General features: G+C 33.4%; 1 protein-coding gene across 20 annotated transcripts in view; it reads left to right on the top strand.

The window, feature by feature from the left end:
* Window positions 1–23,814, top strand: part of STPG2 (sperm tail PG-rich repeat containing 2) — a 436,638-nt gene that overhangs the window by 10,860 nt on the left and 401,964 nt on the right. For all 20 annotated transcript variants that reach the window (XR_012060157.1, XR_012060155.1, XR_012060156.1 and 17 more), the window contains exons 3-6: window positions 1,445–1,603; window positions 4,316–4,477; window positions 11,548–11,660; window positions 14,610–14,721. Coding sequence is in view for 9 of the 20 variants with exons in the window: in XM_072940179.1 (XP_072796280.1) it covers window positions 1,445–1,603; window positions 4,316–4,477; window positions 11,548–11,660; window positions 14,610–14,721 (546 nt within the window). In the remaining 11 variants the exon portion in view is untranslated. The remainder of the gene's footprint in view (window positions 1–1,444; window positions 1,604–4,315; window positions 4,478–11,547; window positions 11,661–14,609; window positions 14,722–23,814) is intronic.

Here is a 23,814-nt window from a genome sequence, read left to right on the forward strand (position 1 = left end):
GATACAGTGCATGGCCTCACCCTTCCGATGAGGCTCTGCCTCCTGTAGTGCTGGGGATTGCTGACAATATAAATTCACCTGATAACCATAGCATATGCACAAAGCACAGTACTCACAAAGTAGTAAGACTTTTTTCTTACAGGTTTTGATATAAAATGTATCTTTTTTTGTAATATAATTTTTAGGTCACTTATCTGACGTGGAAATTCCTTTTGTAACCTTTTATAAAATTAGTAGAATTGATAAGTATGAATAATTAAAAAAAAGTCTTGGTTAATTTGTACCACAGATTAAAAAAAAATCAGATTAGGTTGATTTTACTATCTTCTGTTGAAGTATTTGATATAAATGGCACATGATAGAGACTATAACATTGGCTTTCAAAGAATTACAATTTGAGATCTTTTCTTTTCACATGATTTTTTAAAATCTAACTTGTAATGCTAATGTTTTACAAAAGTATTCAAGTCTATTGTTACAGATCCAAACTCTTTAAACATGGGAATTGTGATCTTATTAAAACAGTAATCAAGTAGTAATTAAAACAGTAATCAATTCTGTCTAAGAATATAATTTGACTCATTTTTAAAAAGACCTCTTGTGCATTTCTTAAAAGCTGATTGCAGCTGAATAAGACACAAACCAGAGACAGGCTCACTTAATAGTGGTTGTGAACAGCTGCCATGTACACCCCATGTGAAGACTGCTGCTGGTAAATCAGTAACTTAAAAAAACCCTTATCAAATGCCAACAACTATTAATATGAATTATCTTTGAAATGACTGCATTATGACTGTTTATTGAAACTAATACGATGGAATTTTATGTGAATTAACTGGCTGTTAGCCAGCTGATAATTTTCTGCTTCTAAAGAATCCAGATACGTGGCGTGGAGAGCCTTGGAAGATTCCCCCCCATACCTTCTCTGCAATAAGCAGTGTTTAAAACTAGCCTGAGCATAGAATCAAGTTGTTGTCAGTAAGACTGCATAAACATCCCTGAACGTGACCAAAATGTTTTTCATGAAAATGATTAATGCTAAGCAAGCCTGGAAAGTTTGCTTTTTCCCTGTAATATGAGCATTTTTAGCTTATTTCAGAGGTACAGATTCTCCAGGGGCCTATAAACTCTCTTTATTTTTGCTCTATAACTTTGGAGACTCTTTTGTCTCTGATTCCTGTTTTCAAACTAAGTGTTGCATTCTCTCAGAGTGTTCAAAGTACAGTAAATTTTAGTTTGAGTTCGGTGTTAAAACTGTTGGCTATAATTGTCATTCTCTCATTAATTATCCTCTCTCATTAAAGAACGTCTTCAGTCAACAGCCTTAACTTTCTTAGGCTGAGTTTTAAAACTATTTGTTCGTATTAATATGTAATATTTATCAAATAGATATTAATTAAAGAGTGTTTCTTTTAATTATTTCATATTTTCCTCTCCAATTTAGTATAATATAAAAGGAGGCCATAGTCTACAAAACCGGGAGAAGCGTTTTAAGACGTTTATTTCAGATGGTCCAGGACCAGCAAGCTATGATCGGTCTTATCCTGGAACATTAGATCTCATAAACAGAGAAGTGCTGGTGTCTAAAGAGCGTCTTCAGGCAGTATGTTGCAGTTTTTTTTCTTTTTTCTTCAAGTAAAGTCAGTTTACAGTGTGTCAATTTCTGGTGTGCAGCATAATGTTTCAGTCATACATACACACACATATATTCGTTTTCATGTTCTTTTTCTTTATAGGTTACTACAGGATACTGAATATAGTTCCCTGGGGGGATTTTAAATTATTCTTCTAATGACTTTTTGAAATTTAAAATAAAATAGAAAAGGTTTAATATTTTATGTTATAAGTACATTTAAAAAAACTTACTATAAAAATTAGTAGGTTTATTAGTATTATTAGTATATTGTAGTTTATAATTAAATGGGTATTTGATGTTTATAAACCTTAGTATTAACATTTGACTTCATACTTGCTTTTGATGAATCTGTAATCACTTCTAATGTCTATGGTGAATAGAAAGTAAGGGAGATTTAAAAAACTACCTTAGTGGTTTACCTCTATATTATAAAGAGGAAACTCTGTGTTAAGTACTGTTAATAATACAGTGGAATTTAAAACATGACTCCTGAAATTAAAAAGCTTAAAATGGGAGAGAGATATATAGATTGTTACTAATGCAAGATGAAATGTGACAGGTGCTAAATGAATGATCATGTAATTAAATGCCATAGGAATTTAAAGGAAGACTGCTGTATTATGGGAAGATATAATTTGTAGAGGATTTATAGATGAGGTTGACTTTGAAGAATAGGGTTAGAATATGCATTCTAGGCATGGAGAACTTCATGAATAAAGATAGAAAAGTGGGATCTTATGGAGGACAATGAGAAGATGATTCTGATTGGAGTGAAGGATTTGTGTAGCAGACCAACAGGTGACACGTTTAGAAAGGTACATTGGTGTTATATAATGAATAACTTTTATACCAAAGGCTTACCCCTTTAAAATAAATAATATAATCTAGCAGATTTTGGTCATAGTTTGTTTAGGGTAGTTCCCTCTCCTCTTTACACAAGTCCTTCACATAGTTTATATTAATTAAATTTTAATCAGTTCTTTGTTTAGGAGGATATATTTTAGTGCTAAGTTCTCAGTTGAATAATGTCAGTGTAATGACAATGAGGTTAAGCTTTATAAGTATATTTAAATATCAGCTCTTTAATGCATGGGGACAAAGTAAATGTCTGTTTATGCATGCCAAGTGTTTATTAGATATTTTTTGAGTAATTACGTGTGTCAGACATAAAGCTAGACACTGATAATACACAGAAGACAGATCACTGCTCCTTGGAATCTATAATTTTAACAGGGAAGTAGTGAATGAAATCTAGTACAAAACAGTTGATGAAATGCTGTTTTGATAAACATATATCATAATAAATTTTTTACTAAGGGTCCAAAGTACAGAGTTTTTGAGGAAATAGTGATATCGTAGTCAAACTGGATCTTGAAGGATTCACTGAGGAGTTAAAAAGAATTTGAGAAAACACTTCAGATGGAGAAAACCTTATGAGTAAAGACATTTAAAGTATTTAATGGTGTGATAATGTTCAGGGAAGAACAAAGTTCTTTTGGAATATTTGGAATTTAGGATCTAAGGGAGAGTGATAGGAATAGAGGATTGAGAAGGAGGTTGAAGCTACATTTTGGAAGGTCTTGACATCGTGCAAATACTTTTTGAAAGCAGTGAATGGGAAGGAAACCATTCAATACTTTCCTGTTTTAATTTGGTAGCCAGTTTCATAAATATCACTGAAACTACTTCATAGTTGTCTCTAGTGGTTAAAAAAAATCCTACCAGTGATGGTATGTTTATAACATAATTGTATATTGGACATGTGTGCACTCAACTATAGCATTTAGTTATTTATATAAAAACTACGTAGGATCAATACATTCTTAATAATTTTTCAGATAAGTAAATCATTTAAATGCCAGTATTTTATTTGATATATTTTATACTAATACTTCTAACATATGTTATTCCTTCCTGTTTTTATTTAAGTTACAAAATATTTTACGTGAAAGGAAATTTTGAAAAGATAATCACCCTAAAATTTCAGACTCCAACAGTGATAATTCTGTTAATTTTTGCATAATTCCTTTCAGATTCAAATCATACATGTATATGACTTTAGACATTTATATATAATTTTACATAGCTTACCTAGCTATAGTCATAAATTGAGTGTTATATTTTATATTTTTTAATTACCATTTAGCATTATATCATAGATATTTCCCTTGCTACATAGTCTGCAAAATTAGGATATTTATACAGGGCACCAGTAAGATGGATGTAAGTCAGGAGCTGGGAAAGAATGAAGCCGAGAAATGTTACAGAAAAGTATAAAATTTGTTTTTGCCCGGCAGATACTATGATAGCACAGCGCACATAACCACCTTGAACTGCTGATTGGTGATGTGGATGTAGGAATTAATGCCTGTTTTTTGGAATCAGTATTACTTGCTTTAGTAAGCAAGATAAATAACAGCCAAGTGAAAGATTCCATGCCTCCAAAGATGGCTTTCAGAGTGATTTGATTTATATTACTATTTAATAGTAATTTGGTTAAATCTTGGTTTACGTTATGAGATAAGACTAACTTTTAAATTACTTTTATAGACAAATTTTTTGGTTTATATTATAAAAGTCAAGTCAATATTTAATAGCTGTCTTTTAGTAAGTTTTAATATTAGGTTCTTCATTCCTTCTCTTACTTTGAGTACATAATATAGTATGTTTTTTTAACAGAAAATTTCAAGGGCACTTACAGTTTCCAGAAGTGTTGATGTTCCTTCAATTCCTTGTGGACGGTCGTACGGTTATCATATTAATGAGGATGACAGTATTATAAAACATTTTCCACCTGCAAGTGACAGCACACTAGGTCCAGCGTACTATAAACCTCAATTTGTAAGTATAATACATTTCATGTTGACAATTGGAAGATTGTTTATGTTTATGCGTATTTTAGTTAATGTGACAAATAGACCCAGTAACAAATAGATCCCCAAATCTCAGTGGCTTAATCAACAGAAGTTCTTTTTTTCCTCATTCAAATGGGCATTTCTAGTTGATAAGAGACTTTCCTCCATGTAGAGATTCAGGGATCCAGGTTTATTCCATTCATGTTACTGTCTTGTCTAAGGGCCTTGGTGTCATCTGTATCCAGCTGGCAGAAGGGGAAAGAGGACAGAGAACTGCTAGTGGGGGTTTCTGCAGGCCAGGCCTGGGAATTCAAGTTCAGGCACATGAATGCACATAACTGCCAAGGAGCCTGGGAAATACGGTCTAACTGTATCTAGGAAAAAGAGGAAACAAGTTTAACTTATTAAAAGTCTCTGCTATAATGTATAAGCATATGCAATACATAGACATTCTTTTTCTGAATTTGAAAGGAAAAAATTTTATTTATAAAAGAATTTGAGTCTGATAGGGTAAGTATTATTTACCAAACTTCACAACTGATTGTAAAAAAAAATACAGAGCTTCTCTGATTAAAATATCAAACATAATGTAGCAGATCCATTTCATCCAGATTTTAAATTTCATACCTGGCCAGAGTTGAACAAAAGTTTTATTCAGCCAGCTGAAATGTATGAGTTACCCATGAATATAGATAAATCTGATTTTACTTAGTTACAAGACTGAAGTAACAGTGTTTTGAACCTGTTGTATTTTTGTATTTTCATGAGATCTAAAGGAAATAATCCCAGTGAGGAAAATGGCAAAAATTTAGGGTAGACTTAAGGACAGGCTGAAAGGGGGCAAAGAAAAGGTATTCTCAGGATTTAGCTTGACTTTTACTCCCAATATTCTGTAGTTTTTTGTTTGAACATGTCTCCATCTTTGGGTTTAGGTTCAAGCATCTTCTGAAACCATTTGCTTTTTGGCAATAGATATACTGGAGCATTTGGGGGTCCTAGATACTTGTTTTTTTCCTAAAGTATTTTTATTGTAATTTATGTAATTACACATAGGCTAGTACAAACCTAAAAACAGATACTCATGTACCCACCATCACATATAACACATATTAAAATTTTAATCACACTTTAATTAGCTACATTTTAAAATAAATATATTATTACAATTGTTACCCTACCCAGTTTCCCTCCCTCTATTCTTCTCCCTTTGCCAAAGTAAACAGTAAATCTTTATTACATATAAATAACAATATATATTGTTGTATGATTTAAAACAGTTAGGTAAATGGTATCATCTGGTATGTAGGCTGCTTGCTATTTTACTTACGTTGTATTTTCTAGATTTAACTATAGCAATGTGTTAGATCTAATTCATTTATTGCTTCTAGTTAGTTTCTTTTTAAAAATAAAATAAAATTTTGAAATAATTTCAGACTGGTAGAAAAGTTACAAGAATAATACAAATAATTCCTGTATACCTTTCGCTTAGATCCTGCAGTTAACACTTTATCACATTTGCTCTATCATTTTCCCCTATATATGTTTATATTATCATTTTAATTAAGCAACTTCAGAGTACATTTCAGGCATGATGCCCCTTTGCTCCTAAGTAGTTCAATGTAAAATTTCTAAGAACAAGAATTTTCTTTTATAATCACAGTGTAATTATCATAATCAGAAAAAATTCATTCATATAATACTATGATCTAATCTATAGATATTTAAAAAATATTGCTAATTATCTCAATGATATTCTTTTAAAAAATGGGTTTTGGTTCAGAGCCCAATCTGTTGTTACATGTTGCATTTAGCTGTTGTGTCTTCAGATTCCTTTAATTTGGAACAGTTCTTCAGTCTTTGTCTTCTTTCCCAGATAAACTGGTAGATTTTATCTCTAGTACACCCTCTAAAAGCACTGAAGTCCTTCAGGCTGAAATGAAAGTTCATTAGACAATAACTCAAATTCTCTTTAAAGATTTAAAGTACAAAGGTAAAGGGAAATTCACAAGCCAGTATTATTTTTGGTTTGTAACTCTTTTTTATTTGTTGATTATGGAACACACTAGAAATGATACTTTTGATGCTCAAATACAGATATTTTAAGACCTGATAGGCTGCTGCATACTATAAAACTTAAGAAGAACTAACTTACCTCAGGTAAATGGAGAGTAAGGATATTGTAAGTTATAGAATGTCTCCCGTTCACACCCTGAGAATTCCCATTTCTTTCTGGATGTGGATTTTTTTGTCCCAGGAGTATTTTGCTCTCCCTCATGCCATACCTAGTTTTCCAGGCCTTGGCTATCCTATCATCCTGTTAATAATACCAAAGTAATTAATTTATATCAACAGACAGTGCCAGTATCTTAGATATTTGAGTAAGGTATGCTTAGAGGAACAATGGAGATAATTCTGTAAAAATTACAATGAAATTTATAGAAGTCCTGTGGTCTAATATCAGTATATTCTGTCCACGGTAAAGGACAATTATGAGAGGTAGTGTAATGGAACCAGACTACCTGGGTTTATCTCTTGGCTTTTGCTACTTAATAATTATTTGTCCTTGACCAAGTTACTTAAGCTCTCTCTGCTTTATCCAAAATATCCAGGGAAAATCTTTGATCTAACATATTGAAACTAGCAATTTTTTTTTTTCCCACAGTAGTCATAGAACCTTGGCCTTAGCTTAAGCAGTTCTCTGATTACTCTTAATTTAAATCTCAAAATATTATTCTTCCTTTAAAATTATATTTTTATGTATACTCTTTATTTGTTTCAGAATAATGTATCATCTATTAGAAGGCCAAAATAATGCCTCCAAGTTTTCCAAGTATACAAAATCTTTTTCACATGTGAATAAACGTTACTTTGACATTTAAAATTTGGTTCTTTCTGGCTAAATTATTGTTCAATAGAAGACAAAATTTATTCTACAGTTTTGATAGATCTAACTTGATGACCTATTTTAGTAATTATTGAGCCAATCCTTATATTTATTAGAATACTTGTATTTATTAGAATAAAACTTGTATTTATTAGAATAAAAATCTAGATTGAATTTAAGAAAACATGTAAAAACAGATTTACATGTAAGTTAAAGACATAGTTGTTAATATTCAAGAAGATTCAATAAAACTTACTTTGAACTGAATTGTGGTATTTTCTGAAATCTCCATCTTGAATTTGAGAGAACTAGAGAGAGGGCAGCAGAACTTAATAGCTGAAGGCTTCATTTTCTTATTTTTTTCCTGCAAGGAAAAAAACAAAACAAAAACAAAAACCACAGGTTCTCACAGACTACTGTGAAATTAATACTGTAGTAATGTTAATTCAAGTATCATCCAAATTTCTGATAATTCTCGTATCTCTTTAGCTGCTTTTTGAGATAATACTAATGTGGGCTCAATTTCCAGATGTAAATATTAATAGAAAATTTGAGAAAATAATCCAACAGATAGTTAATTATAGTGGTTCTTCCCTGAACGGTTTAGATAACATCTGTGAAAGTATCTTATATAGCTTAAATAAAGAAGCAACTCTGAAATGAAGAGTTGTATGAGACTCTAGCTAACAAATAATTTTTAGCTATATTTAGTCTGTAAAGAGAAATTCTCTATATAAATTATTTTGTATAACATTTTGAATTATAAAATTTAGCTTCTCTCTCTGTTTTTTTTTTTTTTTAAGAAGAGTTCAGGTAGCCATTAGAAATCTATTTTTCAGAGGTGAATTTCCCAAGCAAAGTTTGCGATTGGAATTATGACACTGATATATTTGCTAATGATAACATGCTGGGAACTGCCACACTGGAATATGGTCCATTAGTGTTGGAACTGGTGCACTTTGGGACTTTTAATTCTTCACAAATTCTATTTTTATACTTAATTATGCAAAAGACATGGTGGGGAGAGTTGCATAGCCCCTTCATTTATTTCATTGTCAATGAAAGTGGCAGTTAGCAATTCTTCTTCAAGTTATATTACAACATTCACTTGAAATAATGCAGCTCCATGCTGAGTTTGCTTCAATTAAGTCATATTTTATTTGTTAATGATTTTCCAAGTTGACAGTGACCTTGAAGATGGTATTGTCAACACTTGATATAAGGAGAGTGTGATTTAGAGTTAAGACTACATCTGTTTATTCTTTATTTTCTGTCTGTATTTTAAAAAGGCTTTTAGATTAAATTTCTGATGGAACATTTACCTAAGAACTGCAGAGGTTAGTGAGTTAAGTAGTTCCATGGTTTAATGAAATGAATTTTAGTGTATACACAGAAAACGGATTTTGCTGTTGTCTTGAGTGGTGAGTATATATCTGTGTATGTGTAATCTTCCCTTCTACTGGATTACCTTAAGAAATAGTTGAACCACAAAAATCACAATAATCTAAATTAACCTGAAGAAAGCTTCTTGGACATAATTCTACTAGAGGTCCTGAAATGCTGTGTTAAAAGAATTAATATAAAACCATAATACATATTTTTTAAGCTATAAAAATATATTAAAGATGATTTGTCAAAATCCTCTGTTTTAAAATACTGATGTTCTTTTTAAAAATCTCTGTGTTATAGTAAATCAGCATATTAGGTATGCTCCTGTCTGAAATACGTAAAATATCTAACGTGGCTACATTATAATAGGCAGCTTCTGCTCCCCTAGGCATTTCAGTCTCTTGCCAGATGCTGCTCTCTCTTGGGCATTTCCACCAGTGTCCTCCATCACAGCTAAAGCTGCATGATGAGCTGAGGTGATGGTGGGGAGATTGGCTCTTCTCTCTTTGTGTTATACTCTATTGGACAGAGTGCTCTAGAGGTAGCACTGATTTTTACCACTGTTTTAATGAAACGGGGTCTTTGAGATTTTTGTCATCGCCCCTACTCTACAAGACACAGGCATAAAATCCAGTGGGGATTGTCTGTTAGAAGGCAAATCCAGTCAACAGAAAACACCCAGTAGTTAGCTACTTTTTTAACAGTAAGATTTCCTTACTAGGTGTGGGTCATCATGACTAACTGCGTCTTGTAGGATTAGTTTTCACGTTCATCTGGTTGATTTGCACTAATAGTTCACTAGACATTCCAAAATATGTCTGAATCTTATTTGGACATAGTATGTAACACCCTGGTTTTCTATCCTCAGCTCCAACACCCTCTACCACCCCAAGCAAGGAACAAAGAGATTTACTAAAATTAAAGCAGGGGAAACCTTTAGAAAAACTATAATTCAGCTTCTCTTTGAGATTGTGTGTATGAAAAAAGAATCAACAAAGGTCCCGTTTCACTTTATGCAAACATCAAATTTCTGTCAGAGATTGTTTTGGTCCCAATTTAATTCTTTAAACGAAGTAGGTGTAGAAGGGAAAGTTTAATTTTATTGCATTTGTATTTTATAATATTTGAGGGCTGATTTTTAGTGGGAAGTTCTAGAAAGTAAAAGATGTTCTTATATAGTAGGAATTTAGTGCTGTTCCAGCTTATTTTGGGTTTTGTTGTGGCATCCCAAAGCTTTCTGGAGTGGGGCTCTCTAGAAAGTCTGTTCTTGTTAGGGGCCATTGCCAGTGCTTCCAATTTATTCCAACCATCCACTGTGAGAATAAAGTGGGTTTTTAAACATTCTTTCATCACTTCATATAATGGCACTGGTGCAAAGAAATCTCTAAGGTTATTAGCAGTTTTGAGAAATACTCCCTACTTAATATGAGTCCATCCTTACCTCTAGTTCTTATCTTTCTGGGGATGTTAGTAGGATTCAGCTGAGGTTCTTTTCACATGCAGTGAGATCTTTGCCTGATTCTAGTCTCTGCTGTGCTGTATTTTCCAGAGGTTCCTTAAACTTTCTTTTAGTTTCTAGCACTGTTAATTTATGTGCATTTTATATACTTCTTTTGAAATTCTGGTGGGAGTAGGACAGATACGGGCTTAATTATCCAGTATGAACTGGAATTATGCTTTCTAATCTCTAATTGCTATTTATTTCATTAATATTGTTTATGATGGTAATTGAGAGAGATTGGTGCCACGGTTGTAGAATAGTGCTGGTCACCTAGAACAACTGACATGCTGTTTTATGCAGTTAACCTAAAGTTTATGTTAGGGGGATTTTATTCAGTTTGTATGTTAATTGTTTTAATAATCCATGCCTATATAAATTATATGCCTATATACTTATGCTTATATAGGCATATCACATATGCCTATACAAAATTTTACAACTATGAACTAAATAAGTTAAATAGACTAAAGTTTACCTTTTACCATTGAAAAAATTCTTAAATGATTGCTTACTTGAGAAAATATTAGATCAACACAAGAGAATTCCTGTTAAGGGAGGAGACTGTTCTTGTTTTACATTTTATTAGTTTCTAATGAAACTAGGTGTTTTAAATTCTCTAAAGTAAATACTTTAGTGGGTAGTGCCTGATTTTGATATTCATTATAGTGAATGAGAAGGAAGATGATTGTTGATTTCCCACATCACAAAATGATTTCTTTGGCATTAAGGAACTGATCAAGTATTAACAAGATAATGAACTGGAGTTAGTGCTTAATTTCTGTTATATATTTGTTACATATTTGTTACTCTTTGAAAGCTGTACATGAATATCTTATAGTTTTAAAAACTAGGTAATTAGAAGTTGTCTAACATCTGATGGTGTTTAATCTCTTAAAATTAATTTCTATTTAATGATCATTTTTGCTAGATTTTCGCATTCCCTATATTGTACAAATCTGCCCTTCCTCCCCTTTTTAAATGATGAGGAGCTAATTTTCATTGCCCTTAAGGTTTTAGATTGCTGATTGTGCTGCCAAGGGCAAAGCTGTTCATATTGGTCGAGGATATGCTGAACTACAGGCACTTTTCTGGGAATCCTGGCTGACTCAGGAATGGGATGGGGCACAGCAGTGATAACTTAGCTTGAGTTGTATCAAGGGAGACTTTAGCATTTCCCATTGGAACCTCCTTGACTAAGGCTATCCTTGCTTTAGACTTAAGTTCAGCATTGTTTCATGTCTTACTTAAACCGTGTCTCATTTTCACTTTTTTTTTTTTGAAGGGTTTTTGCAGTGTAACTTTGAAATACAAGGGGATACATTTTGGCAACTCTTTGGGAAGACTAGAGTTACCTATAAAGTCAGGGCCTGGTCCTGGACAGTATGATATAACCCAGTAAGTAAAAAAAAAAAAAAGTGTACCTTTACTATATAGTTCTTGACTATAAAGTATTCTAATAATTCAGACTAGATTATGCTGTTATGAAAGGAAAAGTCAGTATGAAAAACTCCAAGAAATATTTATTTTGGAATGACCTGTAAGAAAATGATTGCTCTTCTGTGAGCCAGATCCTGGGGCTACCTGTTTTACGTGTATTACCTCATTAATCTTCACAAGTCTCTGTGTAGTTACTCTTGTACCTATTTTATCAGGAAAAAATGTGAGGGTCAAGGAGAATAAATTGCATATTTAATATATAGCTATTACGTCGCAGAGCTTGACATTAGCTATGGCCTCGTCGATTATGCAGCCCATGTATCTAAGCACAAAAAAATACTGTTTTTAATTATAATATGGACAAAAGATCAGAGAAAATATAAAAGAAAGTAACCCACGATTATGTTCCTGGCTCTGGTGTCCACTCGTCTGACTACGTGAGAGATTTTAGGCATTCTCAGTGTGAGTCAGAGCCATAGCATTAAGTTGGAGGTGATATATGTGAAGTTTAACTAGGAAATACCTTTCTGGTAGAATAACTCTTCCTATCTTTATTTTCTCCTACTCCTACAGTAAGACCTTAGACACAAGTCCATGGAAGGCAAAACTGAGTAACAGATACCACGTTGTTCTCAGAATCTATCATGGTTCAATTTTTTAACAGGATCCAGCTTACCTGCCTGATTCTTTCTCTCATAGAATGAGCTGTCTCGCAGGAAGTCCCACAGTGATTACCTATCCAATTAGTGTGCTAGTCAGACTCAGACGCATCTGTATACCAGCAGTGGACCTAGCTGAGGCTCTTGCTTAAACTCCCTTTGCTACTATGCATTCATTGAATTAACACTGTTTGAATTCTTGCTGTGTCCTAGTAATAAACTTAGTAACTGAGAATAAAAAGAATAAAACATGCTATTTGTTTTTTGGAATTTATACAATATGCTATTGTCCTTTTCATTTTTTCACTCTCCTAATATGGGAAATATACTGTTTTTTGTTTTTTTTAGTAGTTACATTAGAAATTTTAGATGTATATGTAGCTTAATGGGATCTAAATTTAATCTTTGTTATTCTGCCAAATAAAACAAAGTGTCAAATGCTCTAACTCTGCTTATCGCCTTGTCCTAATGCTTCTATTATTTAGTGTTTTATCATTTTCTTTTTCCAGTTTGGCTGTTTGCTTGTCTGTCTGTCTGTCTGTCTGTGTGTCTATCTGCCTGCCTGCCTGCCTGCTCTGATTTTCCTTGAGTTTTTTCCTAACCGTCCTTTTTGCTTCTCCAACCTTGTCCCACTCCCATTCTCCTCCTACTTTTTAAATGTTATTCTCTCTTTGATCTTTGTTTTTTCCCTTGTTTCCTTTCTTCTGTTGGTATTTTCACTGTTACTTAAAGGATTTTGTCCATATAGACTGCATTCTAAACTGCTTCAGATAGTTCACCATTTCCATAATTTGTCTGCTCTTGGGTTTTGCTGCCTTCACTGTATCTTTTATTTGGACTTGCCTTGGTTCCTTCTGGCAGTTGATATTTTCTATCTTTTTTTTTTTTTTTGACTTTTTAAAAAAATTGATTGAGTCATAATTATTCTGAAAGATTTGATATGGTATAAAAATTGAGATAATTAGCTACTCCAAATGGAAGAATGAGTTTATAGGTTTCTTTTTGGGAAAACACAGACCTCAATGATATGTGACCCTTCTGATATCCTAAATATACATTTTTTTCCCCCTAAAACTGAGATTTTGAAAATAAACTCATTTGTTGAATTTTGTGCAAGAAAATCAGTGAAGTCAGCATTTGACAGTGAACGGAGATGTTAAGTGCATATTTAAATCATAGTAATGTCTAAAAAAATGGCAATTATGTAACTGAAGCATTTGGTTCTGTGTTTTTCTACTATCAAGTTTTTTCTCTCCCTCTTTTTTTTAAACTTTTTTTTATTGAGTTATAGTCATTTTACAATTCTGTGTCAAATTCCAATATAGAGCACAATTTTTCAGTTATACATGAACATACATATATTCATTGTCACATTTCTACTATCAATTTTTATTCTGCTTGTGCTCAGTATAGTTCATTGGAAATGTTTAATATGATATTTTTTCCAAAATTTTGTTTAAGAACTAGAAAAAACTAGTATTATAGTTGGTGTAGCCTATTTAAATATATTCTTATAATAATGATAACTAACCATTATTGTTTGTCCTTACTGTGGGCTATGTGTGTCACTAAACACTTCACATGTATTGTCCACTGTGGTCATTACAACCATGAGGGTAGGTTATTACTATTTCCAATTACAGGTGAAGAGTCAAGTCTGAAATTTAGAGAAGTTAGATGATTTGTGTAAGGTCATACAGCTAGTAGATAGCAATGTTAGGATTCATATCAGGCTATCTGACTCCAAATCTTGGGCTGTTACTTGTTGCTTAGTTTCTTATTCTTAATTGGGATGGTGTAAATTTCAGTGAAAATAGCTTCTCTTTCATTTTCAAAGATCTTTCTTTATGCCCTTTTCCTGATTGTTTTATGATATAAATAGCGTTAACTGCTTTCCCTTTATTTTAGTGAATAGTTGAAATACCAAGTGATTGGAAATTTTAAAGACTTAATGGTAAATAAAATAAACAGGAAACTTTGGTAGCTTTTTATTTAAACTCATGACATAAATTTCACATTTTATTTTCTTTTTGGAATCATTATATTATGCTCTGAATTGGAAAATGCAGAACTAACATAAATGTATACATTTTACAAAATTTAGAATATATTGGCCAAACACACCTAGATGATCTTATTGTTGAATACTTTTTAATCAAGAAATGTTGGTGTAAAAATATTCCCTTAGCTTATATAAACATTTATGTATTTGAAATTGAGAATAAATTTCTTTCTAATTTTTCCAAAGGAAAAAAGCACCACATTATAAAAACATTAACATCAAGAAAGATCAACAGCAAAATTATTGCTTAAATCTTCCACGACTTTATGAAGTAATAATACAGCAGGAGGAAAAAAAAGTAAGTTGAAAAACAGCTACTTCATCTACTTTTTAGATTTTAAGGTCATTAAATTGTATGTCTTACTATCATGAAGTTAGAGTACTCTTGGATATACTGTGCCTGGTGGGTAGTTGTCACTCAAAGAATATTGCGGACGGAACTGACGGAACTGTATTTTAAATCTTCAAGTGATCACTCACCATCTGTCTTGAACACCTCTTGTGATAAAGAACTCAATACCCCTGAGGTTTCTTGATGCAGTAGCAGACAACTCTATTTTTTACAATTTCCTTCTTAAACTGACCTAAACTTACCTGCTTGCTGTCTACTTATTCTCCCTTTTCTGAAGACTTCTTTTCAATCTCCCTTTAAATCTTTTTAGTGAGGATAAATGTTCTAAATATCTTTGACTATTATTATTATTTAACTTAAAGATACCTTATTTTCTTTTGACGTTATCTAGGGATTTTCTTCAGTTTTTGAATCTTTCTCTCTTTAAAAAATACGATGTTGAGATCTAAGAATAATATTCTTGGTGTAGTCCAGTTAGTACATAGTAAGATTTTTATCTTCATTGTTAGATAGTGTATATTTATTAATGTAAAACCTTAAATGCCATTGCATATTTTATTATAGCTATGTTTCAGTTTAATCATTTGGAACTTGTAGGCAAAAGAAAAAAAAAAACAACCAGAAACACTTTGGAATTTTTTTCCTCTAGTATATTGTTATATTTAAATTTAAAAACTTGAAGATTATAGGTAAAAATTATAGGATACAAATTTTAAAGTAAATCCATTTAGAGTAAGGATAAATGATTATCAGCTGAAAAATAAGTATGTCAATAAGAATTTTCTCTGTACTTGATTTTCTTGATCTTCCCCTGAATTATTAGTCAGCTATGAAAAATATTACTTATAGAAGTATTAGAAAAAGATACAATAACAGAGTAATATACAATTATTTTCATGGACTAACAATTACAATCTCGAACAGGATAAAATGTGTTAATTTAGAATCATGAGATAATGGTCTGTAGTTTTCTTGTGGTGTGTTTGTCTGATTTTAGTATTAGGGTAATGCTGGCCTCAGAATGAGTTAGGAAGTATTCCCTCTGCTTATATCCTCTAAAAGAGATTATGGAGAACTATAATCTCCTTAAAAGTTTTCCTTAAATGTTTGGTAGAATTCACCCGTGAACCCATCAGGGTCTGGTGCATTTGTTTTGGAAGGTTATTATTTACTCTTCCTTTTATGCAAATTTGAATTTCTGACTAATATTATTTTCCTCTTTTTTAAGAAACTTAACATTTCTTGTTAGCAGGTCTACTGGAACAAATTTAATTTTGTTTTATTTGTCTAAGAAAGTATATCTCTCACTTTTAAAAGATAATTTTACATGGTATAGGATTCTAGGTTGGTTTTTTTCTCTCAACACTTTAAATATTTTATTCTACTCTTTTTTTGCTTGTAGAATTTCTTTGGAGAAGTCAGATGTAATTCTTTGTTTCTCCTTATGGAAGGTGTTTTTTTCCCTCTGGCTTCTTCCAGAATTTTTTTTTTAATCTTTTTTTTTTCTGTATTTTGAAGATGATATGCCTAGTGTAGTTTTTTTTTTTTTTTTTACAGTTATCCTTATTTTGGAGGCATTGGTGTTCTCTGACCTTTCTGGATCTGTGGTTTGTTGTTTGACATTAACTTGGGGAAATTGTCAGTAATTATTTTCTCAAACATTTCTTCTGGTTCTTTCTTTCCTTTCTGATATTCCCATTATTCATATATAACACCTTTCATAGTTGTCGCTTAGTCTTTAGATATTCTGTTTTGATTTTTTTCTGTCTTTGTTCTCTTTGCTTTTCAGTTTTGGAGGTTTCTATTGATATATTCTCAAGGCTAGAGATTCTTTTTTCAGCTGTGTCTACTAATAAACCTATAAAGGCATTCTTCATTTTCATTTCTGTCATGATGTTTTTGATCTCTAGCATTTCTTTTTCTTTTTCTTTATTTATTTTTAGAACTTCTATCTCTCTGGTTACATTGCTCATCTGTTCTTGCACTCTTTTTTTACCCATTAGAGCCCTTAGCACATTAATATACATATTTTAAATTCCTGATCTAATTGATTGCACTCTCTGCAGTGCCTGGTTCCTAGTTCTGTTGTTTACTGTGTCTTCTAATGGTGCTTTTTGCTTTCTAATATTTGCTGTAATTTTTTCTTGATAACTGGGTGTCTTAGCTTGGGTGGCTATAACAGAATACTATAGACTAGTTGGCTTATAAAAAAGACAAATTTATTCCTTATAGTTCTGTGAGGCTGGGAGGTCCAAGATCAAGGGACCAGCAGATTCATAATCTGTTCAAGGCCTGCTTCCTGGTCATAGACGGTCATGTTTTTTTTTTTTTTTTTTGCTGTTTTTTTGAATAGTGGAAGGGTCAAAGGAACTCTCCTGGGTGTTTTTGTTTATTTTTTTAAATAAAGGCATTAATTTTGTTAATGAGAACTCTGCCCTTATGAGTTAATCACATCCTAGAGGCACCACTTTCAGATACCATCACATTGGGGCAATAGGTTTAAACATGTATGTTGGAGGAACATAAAGATTCAGTCTCTAGCACTTGATAGGATTTATCACGTAAAGGAACTGTTGAAAATATGCCTTTAGTAATGTGGTCTGGAAGAGCTATAATCCTATGACTAGCTCTCAGTGTTTTTGTGAGCCCATGCTCCTGGACTGTGAGCATCAAAAGTGTTTTCTCAGTTTTTTTTTTTTTCTTTTTTCTCCCTTAGTTGGCATAGGGTGGCTGATGTGGGCTGGAGTTAGGTATTGCCTTTATCTTTGTGGAAAGCTAGGATTGACAAGAATGTTTTCCTTCCCCAAGGTCTATTAGATGCTAAGAATGTTCCAGCAGTTTAGGCTGCGGTTAATTAGATTCTCCTCAGAGTAGGCATTGTTAAGAAAAACATAGTGCTCTGGTTTATTTCAGAATGGTTTCTTTCCCTCTGACTCTGCCGGAAGGATAAGGGAATTTTACTCTAATATTTACTGTGAGAATCCAGCAAAGCTCCTGGAGGTAAATCAGAATTGTGGGGTCCTCCTCTACGACTAAGGTCCTGGAGTTTTTAACTTTCGGGCTTGTCTGCACTAAGCTTGCAGCAATTCATCAGTTACAGTTCAGATTTTCCTACCCTGGCACTGGTTCCCACAGTGCCAGGGTAGGAAGTTTCTACTCTGGTAAGCTATGACTCCTTGTGTTTGTCTGTCTCTCCAATTTTGGGGACAGCCATTTGTCCTGAGTTCTCTGCTGTCTCATGGATCCAAGAAGAGTTTGGTTTTTCATTCTGTTCAGGTTTTTACTTATTAGGGAGGAGTGGCAACTTTCAAGTTTCTTACATGTGAAACTGGAAACTCAAATTTGGGAAACAAGTTTTTTAAATGTAAAATATTTTCTAGAAGCAACATCAATGATATGGTGAACTCAGAGTCCCAACATTGTTCTCTCCCCACAAAAAAAATAGCACTCAATAAACAACTATATACTGATGAAAACAGCTCTGGGGAAGCTCTGGACTACAGTGAAGAAGCTATAGAAACCCCAAGGAGCTCAAAAACTAAGGATGATTACATAGAAAATTGTAGGAGGCATTTAACCTACGTCACCTCATCCTTCAGTCCATCACAGTTCATTGTCAAGAAGGATCCTATCAGTGAGACCTCCCCCAAGGTGGGAAAGGAAAGCAGGCAGAACCTGGCAGCCCTTGTCATTACCACGGACATCTGAAACTTTCACTAGGGAGGATACTCTCAGTGTTCATCAATGCTTAAGCCAGCTGATGGAGCTACCTGGATTTCATGCCACTGTGTCTCTCTTGGAGAAGGAGCTGCCACAATCTCCCTTATCCCCCCAGGGCTCTAGCCACTACCCACCTTTCACAGCCATGCACACAACCAAGACCGTGGCTCTGTGGCAGTTCTCTGTGGGTCCACATCTCAGACACTGGTACCACCACCACTGCAGTAAGTATGCTCCTGCACCAGACCAAATCCATGAGGGATCCCTTTGGCCATGACGTACCCCTGGGGAGACTTTGCTGAGGAATACTGCAGTAGCCTTTGACATTGAGGATCCCGACAGCCTTTGGTGCAGTACCACATCCAGGTGCTATGGGTACCTGCAGCCTTGGCTGACAAAGAACCCTACGGTCTTGGAAGACATTTACCTCAAGTGTTGGACTTTCATGGAGGGTATTCTTTTTCTTGGAGTGTATATCTTTTTGGAATTGGAACCTCTGCTCTGGTCCCCTGGAGCAGGAGCCACCACACCCCACCTAGCTGGTGCCCTCACAACCATCCATAGGTATTTTCCTCACTGAAGCCAGCCCATAATGTCTGGAAGAAGTGACTGCTCCCTCAAATATGAGACAACAACAAAGCTACAGGAAACAGACAAAAAAACAGGACAACACCGAAGGATAAGAATAATTTTCTAGTAACCGGCCCCCTCAAAATGGAGGTCTACTAATTGCCTGTCAATGAATTCAAAACTTGTATTAAGGAAACTCTGTGAGCTACAAGATAGCAAAGATGTACAGCTCAACAAAATCAGGGTAATACATGAATAAAATGAGAAGTTTAACAAAGGTGGAAATCATAAAGAACCAAATAAATTCTGGAGCTGAAAAATACAATGAGAAATGAAAAATGCAGTAGGGAGCTTCAGTAATAGACCTATTCATGTCAAAGATAGAATCTATGAACTTGAAGAGAGGTCATTTGAAGTGAAGAAGAGAAAAAAGGTAAAAGAATGAAAATTAGTGAAGAAAGCCTGCAGGATTTACGGGACACTGTTAGAGAGTCAATGTACACATTTTGGGAGTCTCAGAAGGCATAGAGAGAGAAAGGGGCAGAAAGAAATAATGGCTGAAAACTTCCCAAATCATTTAGGAAAGGAAGAACATGCATATTTATGAAGCTCAAAGGTCCTGAAACAAATATTATACTGAGATACATTATAATCAAATTATGAAAAGTCAATGACAGAGAATTTTAAATGCAGCAAGAGAACTACAGCTCATCACTTATAAGGAATTCCTCCCTCCCTCCCCACCTTCCTCCATAAGAAATATAAGTGCGTTTCTCAGCAAATACCTTGAGGCTTATAGAGAATGGGAAGACATACTCAAAGTCCTGAAAGGAAAACACCTGCCAAATAAGAATACTATACCTGGAAATATTATTCTTTAGAAATGGAGAGATACAAGATGTGCTTAAGGGATTTTTTTTTCAAATTATGATAGAAACATGCTGAACAGCAATGTGAAAATTTAAATCTGTTGGGTAGTGTATAACCATATACAGATTAATGTAACACAGTAAAGATGTGCATAAATTATTTTAACCCTAAAAGTCAATAGGTAAATGTATTTTTTAATGGTATGCAATATAAAAAGGAGCAAACTCTGTACAAGAACACAAAATATATGTGTATGGTGGGGGTAGGAAAAGGTTAGTGTCTTTCTATGTGATTGGAATTAAGTTGTTATCAAGTTAAAGTGGAAGGTTGTAACTACAGGATTATAATTACAGGTTCTTTTTCTGTAGCTGTCCAGTTTTCCCAGCTCCACTTACTGAAGAGGCTGTCTTGTCTCCATTGTATATTCTCGCCTCCTTTGTTGTAGATTAACTGACCATAAGTGTGTGGGTTTATTTCTGGGCTCTCTATCCTATTCTCTTGATCTATGTCCCTGTTTTTATGTCAGTACCATACTGTTTTGATTGCTGTAGCTTTTCTGGGGGGGTGAGGGATGTCATTAGGTTTAGTAATTAATTTTTTTTAATGGAGGTACTGAGGATTGAACCCAGGGCCTCATGTGTGCTAAGCGTGTACTCCACCACTGAGCTATACCGTCCCCCCTGATTACTGAAGCTCTGTAGTATAGTCTGAAGTCAGGGAGCATGATTCCTCCAGCTCTGTTCTTTCTCAAGATTGTTTGGGGTATTTAGAGTCTTGTGTTTCTATACAAATTTTAAAATTATTAGTTCTTGTTTTGTGAAAAATGCTCTTTGTATTTTGATAGGGATTGCATTGAACCTCTAGACTGCCTTGTGTAGTGTGGTCATTTTAACAATATTGACTCTTCCAATTCAAGAACACAATGTATTTTCTCATCTGTTGTTGTCTTCAGTTTCTTTCATCAGTGTTAGTTTTCAGAGTAGAGGTCTTTTGCCTCCTTTGGTAGGCTTAATCCTAGGTATTTTATTCTTTTTAATGCAATGGTGAATGGGATTGTTTCCTTAATTTCTCTGATAGTTTGTTGTTAGTGTGTAGAAATGCAAAGATTTCTGTATATTAATTTTGTATTCTGTAACTTTGCTGAGTTCATTGATGAGCTGTAGAAGTTTTCTGGTTGCATCTTTAGGATTTTCTGTGAATAGTATGTCATTTGCAAACTGTGACAGTTTTATTTTTTTCCTTTCCACTTTGGATTCCTTTTAACTTTTTCTTCTCTATTTCTGTGGCTAGGACTTGCAAAACTATATTGAATACAAGTGGAGAGATGGGCATCCTTTTCTTATTCCTTCTCTTGGAGGGAATACTTTCAGCTTTTCACTGTTCAATATGGTGTTAGCTGTGGGTTTGTCATGTAAGGCCTTTATTGTGTTGAGGTATTTTCCCTCTGTGCCACTTTCTGGAGAGTTTTTTTTTTTTATCATAGATGGATATTGATTTTATTGAAAGCTTTTTCTGCATCTATTGAGATGATCATATGGTTTTTATTCTTCAATTTGTTAATGTGGTGTATTATGCTGATTGATTTGCAGATATTGAGAAATCCTTGCATCCCTGGGATATATCCTACTTGATCATAGTGTATGGTCTTTTAAATATATTGTTGGCTTTGCTTTGCTAGTATTTTGTTGAGGATTTTTGCATAGATGTTCATAAGTGACATTGGCTTGTAATTTTCATTTTTTGGGATATCTTTATCTGGTTTTGGTATCAAGGTGATGGTGGCCTCATAGAATGAGTTCAGAAGTATTGCTTCTTCTGCAGTTTTTTTGGAATAATTTCAGAAGGCTAGGTGTTAACTCTTCTCTAAATGTTTGGTGGCATTTGACTGTGAAGCTATCTGGTCCTGGACTTTTGTTTCTTGAGAGTTTTTAAGTTACTGATTCAATTTCAGTACTGGTAATTGGTCTGTTCATATTTTCTATTTCTTCCTGATTCAAACTTGGGAGATTGTACCTTTCTAAGAATTTGTCCATTTTTTCTAGATTGTCCATTTTATTGGTGTATAGTTCATAGTCTCTCATGATCCTTTGTATTTTTGCTGTGTCGGTTGTAACTTCTTTTTCACTTTTGATTTTATTGATTTGGGCTCTTTCCCTTTTTTTCTTGATAAGTATGGCTAAGGTTTATCAATTTTGTTTATCTTTTCAAAGAACCAGCTTTTAGTTTCTTGATTGATTGATGTTTTCTGTTTTTTTTTTAAGTCTCTTTCATTTATTTCTTCTCTGATCTTTATGATTTCTTTCCTTCTGCTGATGTTGGGTTTTGTTCTTTCTGTAGTTGCTATAGGTGTAAGTTAGGTTGTTTAGTTGAGATTTTTTCATGTTTCCTGAGGTAAACTTGTATTGTTATAAACTTTCCTCTTAGAACCATTCTTGCTGTGTCCCAGAGGTTTTGAATCATTGTGTTTTTGTTTTCATTTGTCTCAACATGTTTTTTGATTTTCTCTTTAATGTATTCATTGATTCAGTGGTTCTTTAATTATTATCTTGTTTAACCTCCACATGTTTGTGTTTTTTACAGTCCCTTGTAAAGAATATGTATTTTGCTGCTTTGGGGTGGAGTGGTCTATAAATACCAATTAAGTCCATTTTGTCTAATATGTCATTTAAGGCCCATGCTTCCTTACTGATTTTCAGTCTGGATGATCTGTTCATTATTGTAAGTGGGGTGTTAAGATCCTCCACTATTACTGTGTTAACTGTCAATTTCTCTTTTTGTGTCTGTTAATGTTTGTCCTATATTTTTAGGTGCTCTTATGTTGGGTGCATATATGTTGTTATATCTTGTTCTTGGATTAATCACCTGATCATTATGTAGTGTCTTTTGTCTCTTGTAACAGTCTTTATTTTAAAGTCTATTTTGTATGATAGAAGTATTGCTACACTGGCTTTCTTTTGATTTCCATTTACATGAACACCTTTTTCTATCCCTTCACTTTCAGTCTGTCTGTGTCTCTAGATGGGAAATGAGTCTCTTATAGGCAACATATATAGGGGCTTTGTTTTTGTATCAGCCAGTCTGTGTCTTTTGGTTGGAGCATTTAGGCCATTTGCATTTAAGGTTATTATTGATATGTATGTTCTTATTGACATTTTGTTAATTGTTTTGAATTTGTTTTTGTAGGTCTTTTTTCCTCCCCTTTCTTCTTCAGTTCTCTTCATTTGTGAATTGATGATTATCTTTAGTGTTAGGTTTGGATTCCTTTTGTGTGTGTGTGTGCATCTATTGTAGATTTTTGGTTTGTGATTACCAAGAGGTTTTGTATAGCAGTCTATATATATGTATGTGACTGTTTTAAGTTGCTGATCTTTTAATTTCAAACATGTTGTAACAATCCTGCATTTGTATTCTTCTTCCCTCATAATTACTGTTTTTTGTATTCTATTTTTTATATAATTGTTTTCTGTATCCCTTAACTGCTAATTGTGAATATGGATGATTTTTACTACTTTTGTCTTTTAACCTCCGTACCAGCTTTCTATGTGTGGATGATTTCCTACCTTTACTGTATACTTGCCTTTATGGATGAGCTTTTTCATTTTGTAATTTCCTTGTTTTTAGTTGTGGCCTTCTCTTTTCAACCTAGAAAAATTCCTTTGACATTTCTTGTAAAGCTGATTTGTTAGTGCTAAACTCTTTCAGCTTTTGCTTATCTGTAAAGCTTTAGATTTATCTATCAAATCTGAATGAGAGCCTTGCTGGGTAGAGTATTCTCTGTTGTAGGTTTTTCACTTTTATCACTTTAAATATATGATGCCATTCCCTTCTGACTTGCAGGGTTTCTGCTGAAAAATCAGCTGATAGCCTTATGTTATGTTA

This window comes from Vicugna pacos, chromosome 2, assembly GCF_048564905.1.
Source record: "Vicugna pacos chromosome 2, VicPac4, whole genome shotgun sequence".
In the NCBI taxonomy this organism is placed as follows: domain Eukaryota; kingdom Metazoa; phylum Chordata; class Mammalia; order Artiodactyla; family Camelidae; genus Vicugna; species Vicugna pacos.